Here is a 21,373-nt window from a genome sequence, read left to right as displayed (position 1 = left end):
AATTTCAAGGCAAGGTTGTTTTTTAGTAGTACAGACAAAACGAGAGACTTCCCAGCTAGCGGGGAACGTTCTCACAACTTTGGCTAACATTACCTACAAGAAACGTTTTAATTTGATGTTCAAAGAACCTTTTTAGGATGTTTATTATTTCAAATAATGTTAAGTCTGAGGACTTCCTGGGCGTGGTGCGTGGAGGCTTTACACACAAAATATCCTTATATGCCGATGACATTCTCTTATATGTTACGGACCCACTAACATCTGTCCCCCCTATTCTCAAAATCCTAGATCAATTTGGTAAATGTTCAGGCTATAAAATCAACTATGAAAAAAGTGAGATGTTTCCCCTTAATCCACCTGCCGCTTTAATCCAGCAGCACACTTTCCATTCAGAATTGTCCAAAAGGGCTTTACATATCTTGGGATTGAAATCACACCCTCTTTTTCATCCCTTTTCACTAAGAATTTTGGCGCACTGTTTGAAAAATGTAAGAAAGATATGACTAGATGGACGAACCTACCTTTGTCCATAATCGGCCGTGTTAATCTGATCAAAATGATTGTATTACCAACATTTCTCTACCTTTTTCAGAATATTCCTATCTTGATAAAAAAGTATTTATTTAATTCATTGGAGAGAAGCATTTCATCATTCATTTGGAATGGCAAGCCCCCGAGAATAAGTGCCCTTCAAAGACCTAAAAAACTTGCCGGCCCTACCCAATTTCCTCCACTACTACTGGGCGTGCCATATAAAAGCAATGCTACAATGGATGAAGGAAGTTGAACCTGGCAATGGTGAGGCTTGGGTACAATTGGAACAGGCCTGTAGCCCACTTAATCTACGTTCCATACTATGCGCTTAGTCCCCTCCTTCTTTACCTCAATTCAGCTCTAATCCAGTGGTGTATCACTCCGTCAGAATTTGGTCGCAATTTAGAAGGTATTTCAATTTACAGACAACGTCGGTACATTCTCCACTCAATAATAATTACAACTTCCCTCCCTCCCTCTCTGACTCTACTTTTGGGATATGGGACACAAATGGCATTAAATCCGTTCGTACTCTGTATGTAGATGGAAATTCGGATCATTTACACAACTTTCTCAATTATTTAATTTACCGCAATCTCACTTCTTCAGATATCTCCAGATTAGACATTTTGTTAAGACAAATATCTCTTCTTTCCCTGACATCCCAATGAACAACGCAATTGATCATATTCTCTCACTATCGCCGTGTAGCAAAGGGCTAGACTCTCTTCTCTATAATAGTATAAACAATATCGTTGCGTTATCTCTGCAACATGTCAGGAGTCGTTGGGAGAATGACATTGGTGAGGAAATGGCAGAAAGTGCTTGACTTAATAAATACCTCTTCCCCATGTGCTAGGCATAGATTGATACAACTCAAATTCTGAGAGTGCACTTTACCAAAGCAAGGCTGGCGAAGCTATTCCCTGAGACCCTTCATGCCCTCGCTGTAACAGTCAACCAGCAGATCACATTCACATGTTCTGGTCCTGTCTCAACCTCAGCTCATTTTGGGGCAACATATTCATTGCATACTCCAAGATTTTTCAAAAAGACATCACACCCAATCCTGTATGTGCTTTATTCGGCCTCACCCCTGAAACCGGCTACCTTAAAGGTAAAACTCAGGCAGTCATAGCATTTAGCTCCTTGATTGCCAGGCGCCTAATTCTCCTGTCCTGGAAGGATCAAGCACCTCCCAATTTTACTAGATGGATAAGAGATATTATATGCACTTCCTTAAACTTGAGAAAATCCGGTACACTCTAAAAGGCTCAGTGCAGAAGTTTACAAATATTTGGACCCCCTTCCTAAATTATTACGATAGTTTACAGATCCCCCTTAACCAGGATGACTAGAGCAATAGTTTGTGGCAGCAGCAGCAGGACCCCATACATGTACATGTACATCCTTGTACATTGTATTATATTGTATGTACTGGCATTTTTTCATATATCCTTGGTTGGACAAAAACCTCAATGAACAATCATCCTTGGGAAGATCTGGAATTAAGGGGACGGGTGGGGAGGGTTGGGTGGGATGCAATGCTATTGAATGTATATTTCTTCTGATTTTGAAATCTCAATAAAAACTATTAAACAAATAAAAAGCAGCTGTACCACACATCTTTAGGAAACACAATATTATTTTAATGATGCAATTTGAATGACATCCACGTAATACTTGTGGCTGCATTACAACTCTATGCGTGACAATGGATTTGTTTTGAACACATTGACCTATGACTGAGCCCTCATGAAACTAGGGTTGCCAACCGTCCCGTATTAGCCGGGACTTCCCGTATTTGAGCCAAAAGGGGCGTGTCCCGTACGGGACTTTGTTTGTCCCGGACTCCCGTGTAAAGGGAAATATAAAAAAATATGTTTCTGTTTGCGCGCAATGCAGTGTGTCTGGCTGCGTGCCTGTGTGTTTGTGTGCTGCATGGGAAGGGCGCTAGGACCGCTCAGTTGACAGGGCAGGCACAATGCTCGTGTGTGTGTGTGTGTGTGTGTGTGTGTGTGTGTGTGCGTGTGTGTGTGTGTGTGTGTGTGTGTGTGTGGTGTGTGTGTGTGTGTGTGTGTGTGTGTGTGTGTGTGAGAGAGAGTCAGTCAGCTGATTGATGGGAAAATGCTGGGAAAATGGTTGGTTGAAGGATAACATTAAGTCTCATAATGATGTACTGTGCATGTTCACATCATGTATACTTTGCATTACTTAATACCATTTTTCAAATATTTTATTTTTTAACATTTTGGACAAAATCGGTAGGTATGCATAGTTTTCTATGCATTTTGAGGGTTTTGACCCCCAAAAACATGTTCGAACCCTAGGGGATGGCTCCCCCAAAATAATTAAATAACATAACCCTAACCTAACCCTAAAATCGAAATAAAGTAATAAAAAAAGTAACTAAATCCGCCAGAAATCAGAAAATCTTCGCGCGCACGTGCGCGGGGGACACATAGGTGTGTCCCGTTTCTCCATTTCTGGAAGTTGGCAACCCTACATGAAACAGACTGCAGACTGTAAAGGGTTTTCTTTTATCTCCTCATCGATCTTCACTCAGCATTTCTGTTTATCCTGCAGCTCTGAACTGTTTGAGTAACAACACACCTTAGGTACGCCTCACAGGTTGCTCAGAGTAAATAGAGGCAAAACAAATACCAAAAAATAAAGAGAGAGTGCAAAGTACCAACTGTACAAACAGGGAGGCTTTTCCCCTTAAGAAATAACACATTGAGAAATCATTACAAGATCATTCACAATCATTTCAAATTCAAATGGAGTTTCTCCTGTAAACGTACTGTGCCATCAACTATAACAGGGATTAATGGGCCCACTTATGGCGCATTTCCACTGCAGGGCCTCGCACGGCTTAGTACGGTATAGTTAGGCCTTGGTAGGCCAGGCTCACTTTATGCTGCGTTTCCATTACAGTTTAGGAAATGGGGCAGTAACTATAGTAACGCAGTGTAGGCGGAGCCGTGACGCCATCTTCAATGCGAACCACAAAACCAACCGTTAGCTGTTAGCTGTTAGCGCTTAGAGCTCACAGCTCCTCATATCTGTTCAGAAACATAGACAAAAGTTAAACAAGTACAAACCACAGACTGCCTGTGTCATGGAGAATACAGTCGCTGGTTTATTTATGTCTGTATAGGCCGTTGTGAGTGTGGACGGTCGGAGCATATACAACGTTAGCTTAGGCGATCTCCATTCAGAAAACACGTATTTTAAAAGGTTTTTCGCCTGCGGTCTGTCTGCAGACTTGTCAAAGCATTAATTCATGGTTTTTACTAACCGGTATCAGTATGTTGTTACTTCGGCATCATTTTGAAACACGTATTACAATTAAATCACGGTAAAATGTGTTCATTTTGTTGTAGTTGTAGCCCCCTTGCCAGCGATTCTCTCTGACCATTCAGCAGTCGAGAGTGTTTACGTCACTAGTTTAGCATATTCAGCCCGGTTTGTTGGCCCGGTAAGAACCTTGATTTTGGAGGGCCAGAAAAAAGGTGAAAAAGTAGCCCTGAGCCGGAAAAGCCCTGAGTGGAAAAGCAAAAAAAAACGGGTCGGGTTTTGCACGACACGCTTAAACCTTGCTACGCGCTGCAGTGGAAATGCGCCAATAGACTTGAATGCAGCTTAAAACTCACAATATTGAAACCAATGACAAACCTTTCCCCTCCACCTGTTTGTGTTTAGTTCTTCAAATGTTATCATACCAACTGAGAAGGAGAGGATCAGATCAGTTGTATTGTGTTCGAGGATTTAAGGACTTGAAGGGGCTGATTCACAAATGTATTCACACACAGACTTGTAAAGAGTAAAGTAAGTAAAATATATCACTATTTACCTCAACCACAAACTAAAGGGTTCAGTAATTCTGTCAAATATTACTCAAGTTACTATTCTCACAAAACTGTTCCTGTCAGTGCTGTGAAACTGCATTAAGACCTTCATATAAGCAGATGTATTTTAGTATAATTAAGCATTTATTAAACATAAACATGTGCTTACTGTCTGTCTATTATTGTACGTAAGGACGTTACTTATAATAAAGCTAAGAGAATCAGGTACAAATATGAACTTCTAGCAAAATGGACACTTTGTTCCTTTCCATAATTTATTTTTATTTTACATTAGCAGGTGTCAGTGCGTTTGTACACTTTATTATTATTTTTTTAGAGGAACAACGCTAGATGCTTTTGTTACATTACTGGGGAAGCTGTGTTTGCTGTGTTTCACTTTGACATTTAACTTTATTCTTGAGGTTTCTTACACAGAGCTTTCACTGCTGTTTTCCAAACATTACCTTTTTAGAAATAGTCACAATTAAGATAATGGGGATCTTACTAGTAAAACAGTGCCCCTCTAGTTTGTAAAGGAATGAGAAATAAATACTTTTGGCACAGTTTCTTTTGTTAAGCAAGGGTGAGGTCTGCTTTAAAGAAAGGGTAACAACAAAATAAATGTGATCCGTCCGAGTCTCAGGAGAACAAAGTGTCCTATAATGGGTTAAATATAGTTTCTAAGATTTTCAACTTTAGCAGGAGTATAATAAGGAGAAACACAAGGTCTATGAAATGTTTGGTTGAATTTTAAGTCTAATTAAATGCAAATGTTTAACTTAAAATGAATCTTATTGATCTTAAAGCATCTGGCTTAAAAAAAAGTGACATTACTTGTTATTTTTTCCCTTTCACACTCAATTGGAGTGCATCAAAGTGTGTTAATGTATGCTGTGGATACGGTGTTTATTTAGCCAGCACAGTAATCTGACAGGAGTGTTAGATCACACTTTCGGCCTAATCTGTATTTCACTTTACAACAGGTCAAGTTTCTGTTCTCACTGACGGTGTCGTGACGTCTCTTTATTCTGTTAGGCACCAACGGATCACATGTCACGATGAATTATAATAATGACAGGAGTGTGTCATTTTCCATGGATAAAAGTTATTTCAACTTATTTGATTTGCTACAGTCAGGTGCTGGACACACCTGTTCCAGGATATTGCAGAAACTCCCTCTCCTCCCTCATCACGCAGCAGCATCAGTGCTGATCATTCTCACAGGAGCTCTCACACAGAGGAGCAGATACAGCTGAAGAAACTTTCTTAAAACTCAACATTTGACTCTCACACCTCAGGTAAGTCTCTACGAGAAACCTAATTACTTTCAAGGATTTGTTATTATTAATTTTAATGTATACCCACTTCTTTCTCTTAATGTTGTTTGCTGTGTGATTTTAAAGACTATTGTCCTACTTCATGTTTTTACTTTTCCTGGAGTAGATTAACGATATTGAGAAGTTTTCTGGTTTACAGATAATTAAAGAACTCAATATTACTTTACATTTGTAGATGATTAAGTTTGCTAACTTTCTCTCAAATGCCTGAAAAGTAGAGTAGTGTATAAAAAGTAAGAGTATAAAAGTAATCTTTTTTTAGTGATTTTATAATTTTGCTGAGGAAAACGAAGGTCTAATGATCTGATTGTGATCAAAAGAATTGTAAAAATAGGATTTTATAAAAGTATTAAAGGTGGGGTAGGTACATTTGAGAAACCGGCTCGAGATACACTTTTTGTTATATTCCATGGAATGCTCTTAACATCCTGATAGCAATGAATATATAAAGTGCTTTGACAAAACATCCATAAAAAGATTTCATCTGTGGAAGCCGTAGTACTGTAAAAAGCACGACCAATCATCTGAGCCGGCCCGGCTAAAATAACTGGATGGCCTACCTGCCTGTCAGCCTTCCATCTGTGCACTAACTTATCTCGTGCCCTCATTGGTCATGCGCGCGTTCGTGTGTGTTGGAGGAGGGGCTCTGTAAGGAAGGCTCAGATATTTTCCGGCTGTGTATTTTCAAATTCTAACGCACTCGAGCTGGTTTCTCCAAGATTACCTACCCCACCTTTAACTCTAAAAATTATAATCCATTGCTACAAATTCTGTATTTGTTTTCAAAAAATGTACAATCACAAAATAAGAAATAATTGTGCTTAAATGAAAAAGTCTGAATGTGAAATTCAATCAGGTATGAATATGCTATGAGAAAGTTTAAATATCTTTGGGATTAATTCAGATTTTTGAATAAAACTGAGGGTCAATCGGTGATGGAAAGGCTCTCAAATCAGACATGTTCAACATTAACTCTCCATTGTTTGTCGATCACTGTCATCCTGATAGAAATGGAAGGAGGATTGATCGTATTGGCCGCTGCGTTGCTGCTCTTTCTGTCACCAGAAGTCCAGGGAACGGCTCATTTGTCTTTTTCCAATAATACACAGGTGGGAGTTCTTTCACTGCAATCCTCTGAATGTAAATGACCTGCTTGACCTTTGTACTTCAAACAGGTAACCAACACATATTTTTCCAAGGACCAATTTCCTTTGTATTTTGAAGGGTTGATAATAATTTACAAATACATTTTTAAATGTAGCAGCTCATTAATAAAAGGTCAGGTTGATCTGTATAGTGTAGTATTTAAAATCTGCCATATTTCCTCGGTCTGGACTTCTCTTTCCTCTTTCATTGAGAAGTTGTTGCCTGACTTCAAGACTCAAATTCATAACTTTGCCAAACAAAACACGGCTCTGATTCTAAGAGGTCCATAATAATAAAAGTATCAATATGAAAAAAAAAATTAAGAACAATTCTAAATAGCCTAAACATTGACAGGTACTGGTCAAGATCCAAAACACAGTGGACGCTACACTTCCCATAATGCAACTCAATAGTTTCTAGACATCTCACAAACTTAAAAAAGCTTTTTGAAATAAAAATAGGACATTATGTAACATGCCGAGTAAACTGACAAATTGTCAAATTGGTGAAGTGTAACTCAGCAAAGCAAAACAAGTGTTAGCTACTTTGGCCATTTGTTACGTTCCCTATTAGGCTAGGGGAACTAAAGGGAAGAAACACAACCAGATTGGTATTGGTATAATTATAAATGGTTTTATTATAAAGCAAGGTGTAACAAAATGGAAGGCACGCAGCCTGAACAAACAAAAGGGCCAAAAGGGCACCGGTTGACGAATAACCGAACAAACAGAGGACTCAAAAGGAGTCTAAAGGCATACAAAGAAATAACACTCACACTAAATAAAGAACTAAACAAAACCTCACTTTAAAAGTGGTACAGACTAACACAGGAAATATATACCAAACACACAGCTAAACTAAAGGCAACAGTCACAAAACCCTAAGCTACTCTAAACACTATATAAACTACTCTAACCTCTAACTAAGCTACTCTAGGCACTACTAACACACAATATCACACTACCTGACACAGACCACACAAGTTAACCACAGACCAAGAGTAAGTAGCGAGAGGCCTCCGCTCACACAGCAGAGCCTCTAGAGTGGTGATAGTCCGCAGCCTTTGTACTCCTCCCCAGCAGGTGTGCGCCGGCTGTGCGCTGCGATTGGACGATGTCGATCCAATCACCACCTTCAGAGGCGGACCAGGAGATGGGCAGCCAATTATGTTGAAGCAACCACACAGCTCATTTACCTAATCACACACACAGCTGAAAACACTCACAGGCAGATTAATGAGCAGACAAACAGCAACCGTAAAACCATTAAACAAAAAAAGAAGACCATTTAATGAAAAATGTTGACAGAAATGTTTGAAGCTAATGCACCATGTAGAGTTATATTTGTATTTATTCATGTTAGCAAACTATGGATAAGCTTAAAATGAGAATAATTTGGGTAAAACTGTGAGCTGCATTTGGGGCCTGTTGACATGTGTTTTTGAGGACAAAGGAAGATGGGGGAAGGTGAGAGCATGTCCTGATTTGCATTCAACTTAGATCTAGCTACAGTGGTTTGTGATATTAAGAGAGGTCCCTTGGGTTTCTCTGGTGCTTATCAATAGTAGCAGTTAAGTGAATACTGTTCAAACAATACCTGTGTTTGTGTTTTATATTGATTTCTCTGTTTTATCCTTTCATAAATGTAAGGACTACAAATGGCTATAAACATTCTGGGCTGGTTGGAGTAAACAGGGTTTTATTGCTCTGTGGGGGAGGTGTAGGTATGCAGGCCTTGAGACCTTTTGTTGTAAAGTGAGCCTGTTTGGTTTCCTGCTGGCCAGCGTTGCGTCTCCCAATGAGATGAGCTGAAAAGATGACCAGCTGACCTAACACCAAACCCCTCCTTCTTACTCTGGTATATATCCGGTGGATCCCTGGCGTTCGGCCTCTTCTTCACATGCTGCCCTCGGGTGAAAGTAGCTCTGCAGTATGCGAACCAGGGCAGGAGTAAGCCGGCATTACTCCTTAAGCATTACAATATAACTGTAATATATCATGTTGTATTGTAATGATTGTATTGCATTGTCATATTGCCATTAAAGTAGATTATTGTTAACGGTTACTTTGTAGATATGGATTCCTTCCTGTATTATAACCAGCTTCATAGGAACGCGCGGAGATTTGAAAAGCGGACCAGATATCCCTCGAAATCTCCAACAACCAACACAACAAGTTGTTGGTCTAATTTAAATGTAGTGTAGTTGCAGTATTCGTCTTGCTTTCCCGAGTTTGTATCCTCATGGTTGATTGCTGAAATAGTAAATCACTTTCTACACAAAACGTCAGCTAAATAAAATGTAATCTAACTACAAAATAGATGAAGGAAAGAATGAGGCCAGCTGAGAGTAGCCGCAGATCTTTAAAGGTCATGCAAAATCCACTTTTTAATGTATTTTATACATAAACACGTGTCCCCTCGGTGTAAAGAGATTCTGAAAGTTTCAGGAAAAAAGATTCTCTCACTTTTGTCCTCATCCATTTCTATAAAAACCTGTCTGAAAATGAGCTGATGAGATTTTGGCCACTTTATGATGTCATAACGATTTTTTGGCTTGCGTAACCATTAGCCCCCCCCCCCCCCCACCCACCTTATCACCTGAATCTCCTCCTAGAGCACCATTGTGTTCTTTTTAACCAAATATCTCTCAGAGGTGCGTGGGGAGTGGCTCCTTATTTTCTTCTAAAGCTCCTTACACACCAAACTGACACCAAAGAACACCAAAGAACACGTCCCGACGGCTCACGTCGCCTCACGTCGCCTCACGTCTCCTGCGTCTTCTTGGCCATGTTTCGCACTAGAACACACCGCAAAGACTTCAGCCGACGGCCAAGTAGCACGTACGAACTGCGCATGCGTGAGTGGCAATAACTCTCCTTGCCAGCAGGCGGCGGTAGTGTGTATTCGTCATTCAAAAGAGGCAACAACCGGAAGACAGACTGCGTGATACACCGAGAGAAGAATAACAGACTGCGTGATATAAATAAACTACAAATAGCGTGTGCGTTCCATTTTCACTCTACAATGAGAAGCTCATGGGGCTCCTGTGACGAGAGCTGGAGTTAAATGAAATCTCAGATTTGCCTTCTTAATAGTTTGTTTTGGTTCCTCACTTCCGTTTCGCTTCTCATGCACTGATTCGCTAAGCTGAACAGCCAATCAGAGTGACTTCTTTGGCCGACGGCCTCCCGATTCAACATGTCGAATCAGTGGCAGAAGGTGTCGGCACGGCCAAAAAGACACCACACACCAATCTGAGTAGGGCGACACGACGCTCATCGACGGCCCGACATCTATCAACATAGACGGCTCGGTGTGTAAGGACCTTAAAGTAACAGACAGAGAATCAGCACTTTTGAAACAGAGGGAATTATGGGATGCGACAATGATCTGTTTGATATTTGGAGCCAAACACTTCAGAGACATGTTTTGTAAATAACTGAGAACTATATTGATGAAAAACGGTATAATAGGGGACCCTTAAAGCCTGTGTTGATGTTTCGATGTGTGTCTGACAGGTGAACATCACTCGAGATGGCTGTGGAGTCTCCAAACTGTGTGTGGAGACTCCAAATAACTGTGACCCCTCTGGAAACTCTTCCTGTCTGTTTGCCTCCGCGGTCTCCTCCGTCCCAGTGCCTCCCTACGGGGTTGACCTCTCCGTCGAGCTGAGCGGAGAGTCTGCAGGATACATCGCTGTGGGACTCACTGCCAACGCCTCAGAGGTAACACACACACACACACACACACACACACACACACACACACACACACACACACACACACACACACACACACACACACAATCATGCAGTGTGGCCATGTTTTATATATACATACAGTTATTCTATCAGTGCATGTATCAAAAGTAGGTAAAAAAATCTTCACTTATAGGAAAAATAGGTAGAGTAACAATGTAAATACTGCGTAACATCAGGGCAAACAAATCCCACACAGACAGAAGACAAACAAAACAAAAAGTAACAAGTAAATAAATAGAAAACCATCCAGCTAAAACAAAAATGTCTATAATAAACCAGTGTGGCCAATTTCAAGCACCTTTTTGCTAAATTGGACTCCTAAATTGTGTCTTATGCCCATTTTAAGCAGCAAGAACCTCAACAGGGCTGGGAGGATTACTTTATTACGTTCTGAGGTGTTTAGTGATGACGTGTTTGAAGGCCGTTTCTTTTGGATTACGTCAAATCAAATGCTATGCAAATAAGTAAAATATATAAATGGCTTTTACGTAAGTGTATTACGTAAGATAACAGAACAATGAGACAAAATGAAACCAAGATATTTAAATAATGTGTCATCTGCTCAGAGATTTATTTAAAAAAATATAACCTGCCGTTCATTTAGCATATTCAGACTAGAGAGCAACAGATAGAGCAACAGTGACCACATACTGCAGTTTAAAGCTAAAATCATTACAGTTAAATAGAAACAGTGAGGTTCACACACTCGTTTAAGACATCATGGATTCACCTACTGAATAAAAAAGTTAAAATCATAAATCAGCATTGTAATCCCACTGTTTTTAGAAATGAATCAGCAGTGGGAGACAGGTTTTACGAGTTATTCTGACGACAGGATATATCTTTATGTTACGCCCTATTGTGATGCCTAAGCTCCCAGCAAAGAAAACTGACTATCTTTACACAAGTCACCAGGATCTCATGACTACATACAAACTCATGTGAAGTAGCATCATGTGAAATGTATTGACATGATCAAATATTTATTCAGTTGATAAGGACATTGTTTCCATTGTAAAATACTGAAGAGCGTAGAGAAAACATCATTGTGTGTCCGGCAGGCTTTGAGCCAAAGAAGATTCAGTGTCTCTCTCTGTCTGTTTCATGTTTGTTGTGTTTAAAGACGTGGGATTTAGGATCCAGCACCTGAAATAGGACACATACATAATAACATAATAGTTGCCTACATTTGTTTGAGGAACACCATACGGCTGCTTTGTTTCCATAGAGAATTAATAAACCGGTGTTTTATTACCTGATATTACAATGATGTGTTATGTACTCACGCATCAACGTTTCATCTTGTGTGTCACGCAACATTACCCAGATGCCAAATATACAATTTCATACATTTAAGCTAAGATTTAAACTGAAGGAAAATGTCAGACTGTCATCAATTGTGCAACTTCTTTAAACGCTGAAGATATATAGCATAAGCCCACTTAAAAATAAGTTGAATATTATACTTTCATGCTTCAGAATGACCTTCTTGTGTTTGTGTATTGTGCTGCTGCCTTTCTGTCTTTTCTAAGTATAATTGGTACACTTGACTCTTGATGCCTCATACACTTGTTTTTAAAATAACACCCATTTTTTCTCATTATTTTGTTATCACGTTTTCTCCAACGACTATGACAAAATAATTTCACAATTTAGTTACGTTTTTTTCTTGTATTTAAACGTTTTATTTTTTTACACACACACACAGCCATCTCATATTTTCACCAATATTTCTTTCCGCAGGGGACCAGCATGCTTGTCATCTGCGCTCAGAACAGCTCGGACAACGGGACGTTCTTCTTCCGGACAATGCAGAGGAACAACACTGACAATATGCTCACTCCAACTGAGACGGTGAGATTTCAAATGTACACTCATACAGAGAGATGTTGGCATATTCATGTATTCACACTTAGGGAAATGTACTTATTTATGTGATATGAAACAATGGAGAACCAGAAATTGAAATACCTTCATATCTTTTTTTCTACTGCTTACAATGTAATCTTAATATGAGAAAATGATAGTGATTTAATGAATGCACATATTGCTCAGATACTCAGATTATTGTCCATTCATTCAACTGTCGCACATTTAATTTAGAATACTGATAGTTTCTTAATCTAGAGAGATCGTTCGATTTTTTTTTATCACCCACAAATGCCAACATTAGATTGTACATTAGATTTGTACATGTGAAAACTGAAAAGTCTGGTTTTGAGAGGCAGCTGCTGTTAGATTCGAGTTGCTCAGTGAAGCAGATGTTATCCTTGGCTTCAGCACACAGCCTTGGAAACAGTTATTACATTATCTATCTTTTTCTAGAGAGTGAAAGAAATCCGTGGCATGGTGAACGGAAATATGATCAAGTGTGAGTTCACTGTCCCCAACCTGAACGCCTCCAACATCAGGAGCAGTGAAGCCACTACCTTCTCCGTCCTGCTCGGGAACGGAAGCTTTGACGGAAGTAAGTACACACACAGATACACACACTGTATAACTATTTTATTTATAAGTGCTTGATTATTTACTGTTTTCTCCCTTTTGGCATAAATAAAAAATATATATCATTACAGATTTGCACGCTTATATCCAGAGATAAGAACAGATTAACTGCTTCCACTTTGAAATGTTTATGAATTGATACGATTCTGTATTCAATGCATTCAACTATATCTTAAAGGTTTGTCAATACATGTCTAACCTCCCACTGATCTGTCCTCCTCTTGTGATTGTTCAGGTGTTCTCGGTGCCTTCAATCTCTTGTTCGGCAGCAAACCACTGGACCTCATCAAACCCGACAGCAACGTCCCCCCCACAGCAGCACCCACCACCACAGCACCCATCAGCAACACCACCATCATGCCCAGCAACACCACCATGCCCAGCAACACCACCATGCCCAGCAACACCACCATGCCCAGCAACACCACCATGCCCAGCAACACCACCATGCCCAGCAACACCACCATGCCCAACAACAGTGGAGCTCTCCAGCCTCATGGTAAGAAAAAACACATATATCATTTCTCTCCAGCTTGAGGTTTTCAGAAGCTTCGGTCCAGAAGTATATGGTGTCCTGATTCAACACATTTGAGAGCAATCCACGACGAACTAGATACTGAGAGATAAGATCAGTAAATGGTGGGAGGAGGAAAAACGTTTGTATTGTTCCTACAGTGTCCTGGAAATATGGAATTTAGTATTAATTATTTAAACAATGGGTTGGAATTGCATCTGTGATGCTCACAGTATTAAACCATTTTTTTTAAAGCTTCATTGTCCTTATTTGTTTTTGACTTTTTTGAGAATGTTTTATTACATCATTTTCTATGTTTTTTTAATGGCATGCTATAATATAACATTTGTTTATACTCATGACATCTATAAGTACTTATTATACCATGATTGTTATGATATTTTGTTTTAACCTACTATATTTTTCTATGACATACTTTGATTTTTTGCAATTGCTTTTTAAAGCATATTGTTTTCCTTTGTAACATAGCATTAAATGTGGCATATTATGACTTTTAATGCTCTACTATATTATAACTTTTTATGACGTAGAATTATGAGTTTCTTAAAGCAGGTTGAAATATGACCATCACTATACAAATGACATGTTTAGAGGATCATCTAGAGTAGAAGGGAGATTCTTAGACAAAAAAACCTCCATTAATTCACATGGTTTTTGGGTGAAGGTATTTAACTGGATCCATCTTTTTTTAAACCTCTGCATATAAAACTGGATATCTGTAAAACAAAGAGAAAAAAGGAGGCGCCATGGTAACAATCAAACAGCAGAGGAGCTTAATGATTCAATATTTTGTGATAAACATCTTTCTCCTCCTTCCCTCCAGCTGTGCTGCTCCTGCTGAGCGTCCTCACGCTCTCCGTCCTGCTGAGAGTCTGAGAGGAGAGAGAGCTGTCCAGTTTGATGCCATGAAGAAAGAAAGAAACCGAGTGTCAAGTTATTTATTAAAATATTTTCACTGAACTCATTAAGACATGTTTGAAGGTCATTTTGCACTTTGTTTGTTCATGAGATGTACTTTGTGATCAAACTCCAGATTAAACACTTGTTATGGTTTAAATGCCTTAATTGGTTATATGTAAAGCGTATTTGAGCATTAGGAAAAGCGCTATACAAATCCCATGTATTATTATTATAATAAATTATGTTATTAATTTCCTGCATAGGGCTATTGAAAAAGTGTTGTAATTACAGGTTTGCATTTATGTAATATGTTTCCATCTGATCCAGCCTATCTAGCACCTGTAGTGGCAATTTCTTATGTTACCTTATATGCTTCTAAAAGCATTGTCTAAAACAACTATACCATTTCCTGATATGTGCTGTTTTCTCTTTATACTCTAATGAGGGGTTTTATTCCCAAGCGCTTCAAGGCCACAGAGCTGATTTGGCAGACTTTGAAACTACTCCCGGCTCAAGGACACGGGTGTCTCACACAAAGTTTGAACTCCCATAACAATATGAGACCGTGTGAAAGCAGTTTTCTGAGGAAACTCTGTCTGCCCGCCCTTTCTTGTATATAAGCTTTGCTATTTTGTGACTATTGCGCACACTCCTGCAGACTATCCTATACTCTGTGAGACCTGTGTCTTTGAATATATTCAAATAAATAACCAGAAAGACAACTCTGTTTGTTGCACCATTTATTGTTTGATCATTCTGACTCGTGTATCTCCACAGTATTGACTGGGTCTAAGATTTCCGTAACAATTTAGCGTTGTCGGCAGGATCTCTGCAAGTTCGATTGGGGACACCTACGGACGCTGGTGGTCGCGCTCCAGGATCCTCGGATTCTCCTCTACCTCGACAGAAACCGTACGGGACGAGAGGACCAGCGCCGGGGTAGAACCGATTGACTTCACGAGATCCAACGAACTCAAAAGGCTTTCAATACTCGGTGAGATGTACAGTGTCTAAATTGTTTAAAGTTAAACGTAATTAAACTCCATGACATTTATGAGAGGGACTGCTCGAAAGTAGGATATTTGGGATATCCGTCGTAACCAGGGTTTACGATCAGTTTTTGGGTGATTTGTACTGAGGAACAAGTATCACATCACCAGTGGGTGAAAAATAGTGTTTTGGTAACACGGGGTGTTCAGATAACACTTAAAGACTTTGTTATGGAACGCAAAGCAGAGTAGGGGGCTAGTACACCCTCCTGAGGGTCCGATTGTGGATGTCATGCGAGCAAAACATGGTGAAAACAGTCTGTCTAAATTAAATATCTGGATGGAAATGTTCGGATTTCCAAAGGGAGGTTCTTTGAGTAAATTAAAAATCAAAAACCTAAGGGATAAATTACAAGAGTGTCAAGATGGAATGAAAAAGAAGAGTAGAGTTAAAGTAAAATACTTTTAGAAAAGCTGGAAACTCACAGAAAGTGTTTATAATACTGGGAGGATGAAGCAGAATGCCGTGAAAGGAGGCAGTTGGCCTCGGCAATAAAGAAAATATTAAGGTTGAAGATGAATGTGAAGAAAAGAAGGAAAATAAATTATTTCCAAAACCATGTAAACCCCAGACATCTCTGTATCCTTCCATTGCAGGCCTGAATGACCCTCTCCTCGACTCTGGGTATCCTTTCCCTCCCCCGGCATACAACCCTGGCAATCCGGCTGGCCCACCTCAACCACCTCCCCCGCCACTACAAGCCCCAACCATGCAGTCAGCAGACTCCCCGTCAACTCCAAGCTCGTCCACCCCCATCAGGCCCAAGTATTCCGGGACAACAGCGGGATAAACAAACCCGATGTCCTCGGGGACCAAGTAGGTGTTTGGGGGACACACCTCAGTAATGCCTTCCTCAACGGACTCACAGCCACAGCGCAAGCCACGCAGAATGCTGGCCGCTCACAATACCGAGGGAGAGGCAGAGGAGGTTTTCCGAGGCAGAGGACGAGAAGCAAGACCTTCAAACGGCGAAAGATGTTTCAAGTGTGGCAGTGTTGAACATTGGATCCGGGACTGCCCACAGAACACTGGCAGCGGAGGCAGAGGGGGACAGCAAGGACGGGGCCATTCACAATCAGACTGAAATACACCAGATGGGGAGGAAGGGGCCCAATCGAGCGAGACGGAAATTCAGCCAGCAGCATCTGAACAGGGAAGTGACACACACACACACACACATCATGCTATTGAGTAATTGGAAAATGTAGAAGACATGTCTGGTTAAAGGGTACATATTTGAAATATGACAGTGAAACAGCATTTAAGAAATGTCCCACACTAACTTTAGCTATCATGGGTGTTTGATGTTACATTTTTGGTTGATTCTGGGGCTACACATTCTGTGGTAAAAAGGGCAGATTTGCCTGATTGCAAATTTAGTGGTAGATTTATTCACTCAATAGGAGCGGCTGGGGTAACTGTGAAGGAGAAGTTTTCTGTACCACTTCAGTGTAAAGATAACGGTGATGACAGTCATCCATTTCCCACATCAGTCAAAAACAGTTTTCTTTTATCATCTGTCTGCCCAATAAATTTACTAGGCAGAGATCTGATTCTCCGGTTCGGCTTGGACCTCATTTTTCCACAAATGAGGGTCTTAAAGTCCGACAGCCATCTCCTACGATGGTTCAAAAACTCTCATTTGATGATGGAGATCTGTTGAATGTGTATCAATGGCTGCTGACATATCCTGATTCTCAGGCGTTGTTGCGTTTGACTGATCAACGTGTTTTTCCACCTGCTGTGTTCATGGAAGCTCCTCATTTGCATTGTACTGCTAACGTTGTTGACGATCCATGTCAATACTATGATGAGAGGTTTCTGTTAGAATGTGTAAATGATGAACTCATGCTTAAAACTATGTATTGGAGTTAGCTGCGCAGCGCTATTTCTGTTACACTCGCACCCACACAACACAAGCTGTATCAAATCCCAGGGGCGGTCCCACACATTTCACTAGCCAGGGGCCCCACTGATAGATGGAGGGATTTGGGTCCAATCGTTAAAGATTGGGAGTCAGTCACTGATTGGGCACCTACACACACAGAATATGTCATGTACTCTATGTCACGTGACGTGTATAAAATGAAAATTTGCACGAACGTAGCCGTTCTGCGCACATTGCTGTTGGTTGAGGAGGATGACGTTGGTGATGCCATTTTTCCCGCCTTTACGGGTAATTCTCATATTTCTGAGATTCCTGCCGCGCTTTCAGATGTGCCATACTCACTCTGGGCAGCTCACAAATATGACGTAGGTTTAATCCGCTCTGCTGAGCCTGTAGTTATCACTCCTAAGTCCACGTTCCGTCCAAATCAACCCCAGTACCCATTGAAACGTGAAGCTGTTGATGGCATTCGGCCAGTGTTTACCTCTCTGCTTAAACAAGGGGTCATTATTCCGTGTAACGATTCCCCGGTACGCACTCCAGTGTTTCCTGTCAAAAAGATCAGAGACAAACCTCCTGACGAATGGAGATTTGTCCAGGATTTACGAGCTGTAAATGCAGCTGTAAATGCAGCTGTGCATGCACGCGCACCGCTCGTCCCAAATCCTTATCTGATTATTTCCCAAGTTCCAGCCTCTGCAGCATTTTTTACTGTCATAGATCTCTCAAATGCATTTTTCAGTGTCCCTGTACACAAAGACAGCCAATTCTGGTTTGCATTTGAATATGATGGTAAACCTTACACATTCACATGTTTGTGTCAAGGCCTTTGCCTGAAGACGGTGATGAACACGACTGTGTTGCCGAACTTCTCATTGTGTGCACACCTAGACCGGACTTAAAAGACGTTCCTCTGACCAACGCTGACCTCATTTTGTATGTTGATGGGTCTGCCTCTCGCGACCAAGGGGGCACTAATCGGGTGGGTTTTTCTGTTGTTTCAGATTCTGCTGTACTCCATTCCGGCCCACTCCCATGCCACCTCTCAGCACAAGCAGCAGAGTTCATCGCACGTTTGCAGGCAAAACTGTGACTATCTACACTGACTCACGTTATGCTTTCGGAGTAGTACACGATTTTGGGGCTATTTGAAAGTGTAGACAATTTCTGAAATCTGATGGCAAACCAGTACTTAACCATGTACTGGTTGCAGGCTTACTAGACGCCATTCTGCTCCCATTTGAAGTTGCAGTCTGTAAATGTGCCGCACACGCAAGCAGTACAGGCCCAATTTCCCTAGGAAATGCGCCTACTGACTCAGCCGCAAAGGCAGCTGCTCTGATTCCTCTCGCACCTCACGCACACTCATTTGTTAAAATCCCTGTCTCCTCCTTCACTGACAAAATGTCATCACTGACTTCCATGCAGCAGCTAGCTACACCAGTTGAGAAGGCTCAGTGGAAGGCTGCTGGGACTGTTTTTGACCCAACCTCCAGCATCTGGGTTGGTCCAAATTCCAATCCATGTCTCCCAAGACATTTCTTCCCTCATTTTGCTAAGTTGACACATGGGTTGGATCATGTGTCAAAAGGAGGGATGTTAGAGGCTATCAATCAGGAGTAGTTCACAAGGGGGTTCACAGTAACAGCTCAAAAGCACTGTGAAGAATGCCTAATTTGCATTACGCGGTGGAAAGAGAGAACGGCACAATAAAAAACAAGCTAGCAAAATGCTGTGCAGACACAGGTCTGTCATGGACACAGGCTCTGCCCATTGTGCTGATGTACATGCGGATGCGGAAACTAACACGGAGCCAACTCAGCCCATTTGAAATCCTTTTTGGGGCTCCTCCACAGATTGGACTCAAGGCTCCAGGATGTCCTCTTCCCTCCACAACTTTGTGTGAGGATGCTATGTTGTCATATTGTGTTAACCTGTCATCCACTTTAGCAGACATCCGACGTCAGGTAGCCGCAGCCTTACCTACCCCTGCCACTGGTCCACTTCACCATCTCCAACCCGGCGACTTCGTGCTGGTCAAGGATTTCCGGAGAAAGAGCTGGAAATCCAATCGGTGTCAAGGTCCCTACCAGGTGCTTCTCGTCACCCAGACAGCGGTCAAGGTTGCCGAGAGAGCCACGTGGGTCCACGCCAGCCACTGCAAGGTCGTAGTCACAGGGAAGGAGAAACGGTAGAAGCAGACGACAACAAGTGACGTGCCAAGTCACCAACGGAAGAAGCAGACGACAACAAGTGACGTGCCAAGTCACCAACGGAAGAAGCAGACGACAACAAGTGACGTCCCAAGTCACCACCAGCACCACACTTGCACTACATACACCAAAACTCACACTACACACAAGGTGTCACGAGCGAGTGCCAGCTGAGCGGTTTCATATGCCTCTGGTTCCTCATTTGTGTTATCGGTGTGCGGGGTCTGACTGTCCGTGTCACAAAATCAACCGAGGGAATACACACACACACCAGATGGAGCATCCCCGCCTCGTGATGAGGGCTCGCCTGGAAAGACGACAACGCAACCGTGAGCAATGTGGAAAGTGCGGATACTACTGCAGAGCCTGGACAATCATAGAATAATTACACCCCTGGTGATCATTTTCGGCCTATTAATCAGTTGTACCTGTTTCATTATCCCAATACTGAAGAAGTGCGTTTCCAGCATGGTATCCTCAGCTTTCGTTCAGTATGCTGCTATTCCACTACAGGACAATCCTACTTTGCGCCACAGCTACGAGAATCGTATACCTTGTACATTCCACCGTACCCCTGTTCGTGAGCTAGAATCAGAAGAGTCTGATTTCGACACTACAATATAATCCATGTGAATCGAGTGTACCCTCCTCTTATGCTTACATTATATTGGAGTCTGTCCTCCACAAAAACAGCCAGTTTTCTATGATATATTTGTGATGTGTTTACTTAAACCAGCGATGGAGTGTATTCATTGATGTGTTATATCAGTCTATCCTGTCATTTGTTATTTTTTTATGATTGATCAAGTATGATCAAAAGGGGAGAATGTAGTGGCAATTTCTTATGTTACCTTATATGCTTCTAAAAGCATTGTCTAAAACAACTATACCATTTCCTGATATGTGCTGTTTTCTCTTTATACTCTAATGAGGGGTTTTATTCCCAAGCGCTTCAAGGCCACAGAGCTGATTTGGCAGTTTATGTTGAAACTACTCCTTTTTACACAAAGTTCGCTACGGCTCAAGGACACGGGTGTCTCACACAAAGTTTGAACTCCCATAACAATATGAGACCGTGTGAAAGCAGATTTCTGAGGAAACTCTGTCTGCCCGCCCTTTCTTGTAAGCTTTGCTATTTTGTGACTATTGCGCACACTCCTGCAGACTATCCTATACTCTGTGAGACCTGTGTCTTTGAATATATTCAAATAAATAACCAGAAAGACAACTCTGTTTGTTGCACCATTTATTGTTTGATCATTCTGACTCGTGTATCTCCATAGTATTGACTGGGTCTAAGATTTCCGTAACACACTTCAGGTAGTTTTTATAAACACACATTTGCAGACTTTGAATTGTTTACTGAAACTAAAGTAAACTTGAACACACATTCAGGGAAACCCAAGCCAAACCAGCTGTGTCATCCTTATTGTGTTTTAATATTTACTTGTATAATGTACTGTGACTGTAAAATACTTTTTAAAGGGAAATACTAAATGATTAAATTACATTTGAATTGTAATTGTTTGTGGAGTCATGTCATTACAGAGTTTTTCTACAGATCATGGTGGTACACATAACACACCATGACTTTAGGACCGCAACAAACAATTTAGATACTGAATAAAATCAAACGATTTGTGAACAATGCCA

The 21,373-nt window shown here is 41.0% G+C and overlaps 1 protein-coding gene across 2 annotated transcripts; it reads left to right on the top strand.

Annotated features, from left to right (window-relative positions):
- Positions 1-5,518: 5,518 nt before the first annotated feature.
- Positions 5,519-20,948, top strand: LOC117540890 (putative ferric-chelate reductase 1). 2 transcript variants are annotated; one of them, XM_034207834.1, is made up of 7 exons: positions 5,519-5,683; positions 6,731-6,831; positions 10,387-10,593; positions 12,373-12,483; positions 12,955-13,096; positions 13,370-13,633; positions 14,493-15,291. In XM_034207834.1, the coding sequence occupies exons 2-7, from the start codon at positions 6,733-6,735 to the stop codon at positions 14,543-14,545; spliced, it is 876 nt and encodes a 291-aa protein (XP_034063725.1). In that variant the 5' UTR covers positions 5,519-5,683; positions 6,731-6,732; the 3' UTR covers positions 14,546-15,291. The 2 variants fall into 2 exon arrangements, with proteins under 2 accessions (XP_034063725.1, XP_034063726.1); XM_034207835.1 differs by lacking the exons at positions 5,519-5,683; positions 6,731-6,831 and adding an exon at positions 8,767-8,817 and having other exon boundaries at positions 14,493-20,948.
- Positions 20,949-21,373: the final 425 nt, after the last annotated feature.

This window comes from Gymnodraco acuticeps, unplaced genomic scaffold (assembly GCF_902827175.1).
Source record: "Gymnodraco acuticeps unplaced genomic scaffold, fGymAcu1.1, whole genome shotgun sequence".
Lineage (NCBI taxonomy): Eukaryota > Metazoa > Chordata > Actinopteri > Perciformes > Bathydraconidae > Gymnodraco > Gymnodraco acuticeps.
Note: the sequence above shows the minus strand (reverse complement) of the source record. Positions and strands in the feature narration are given on the sequence as shown.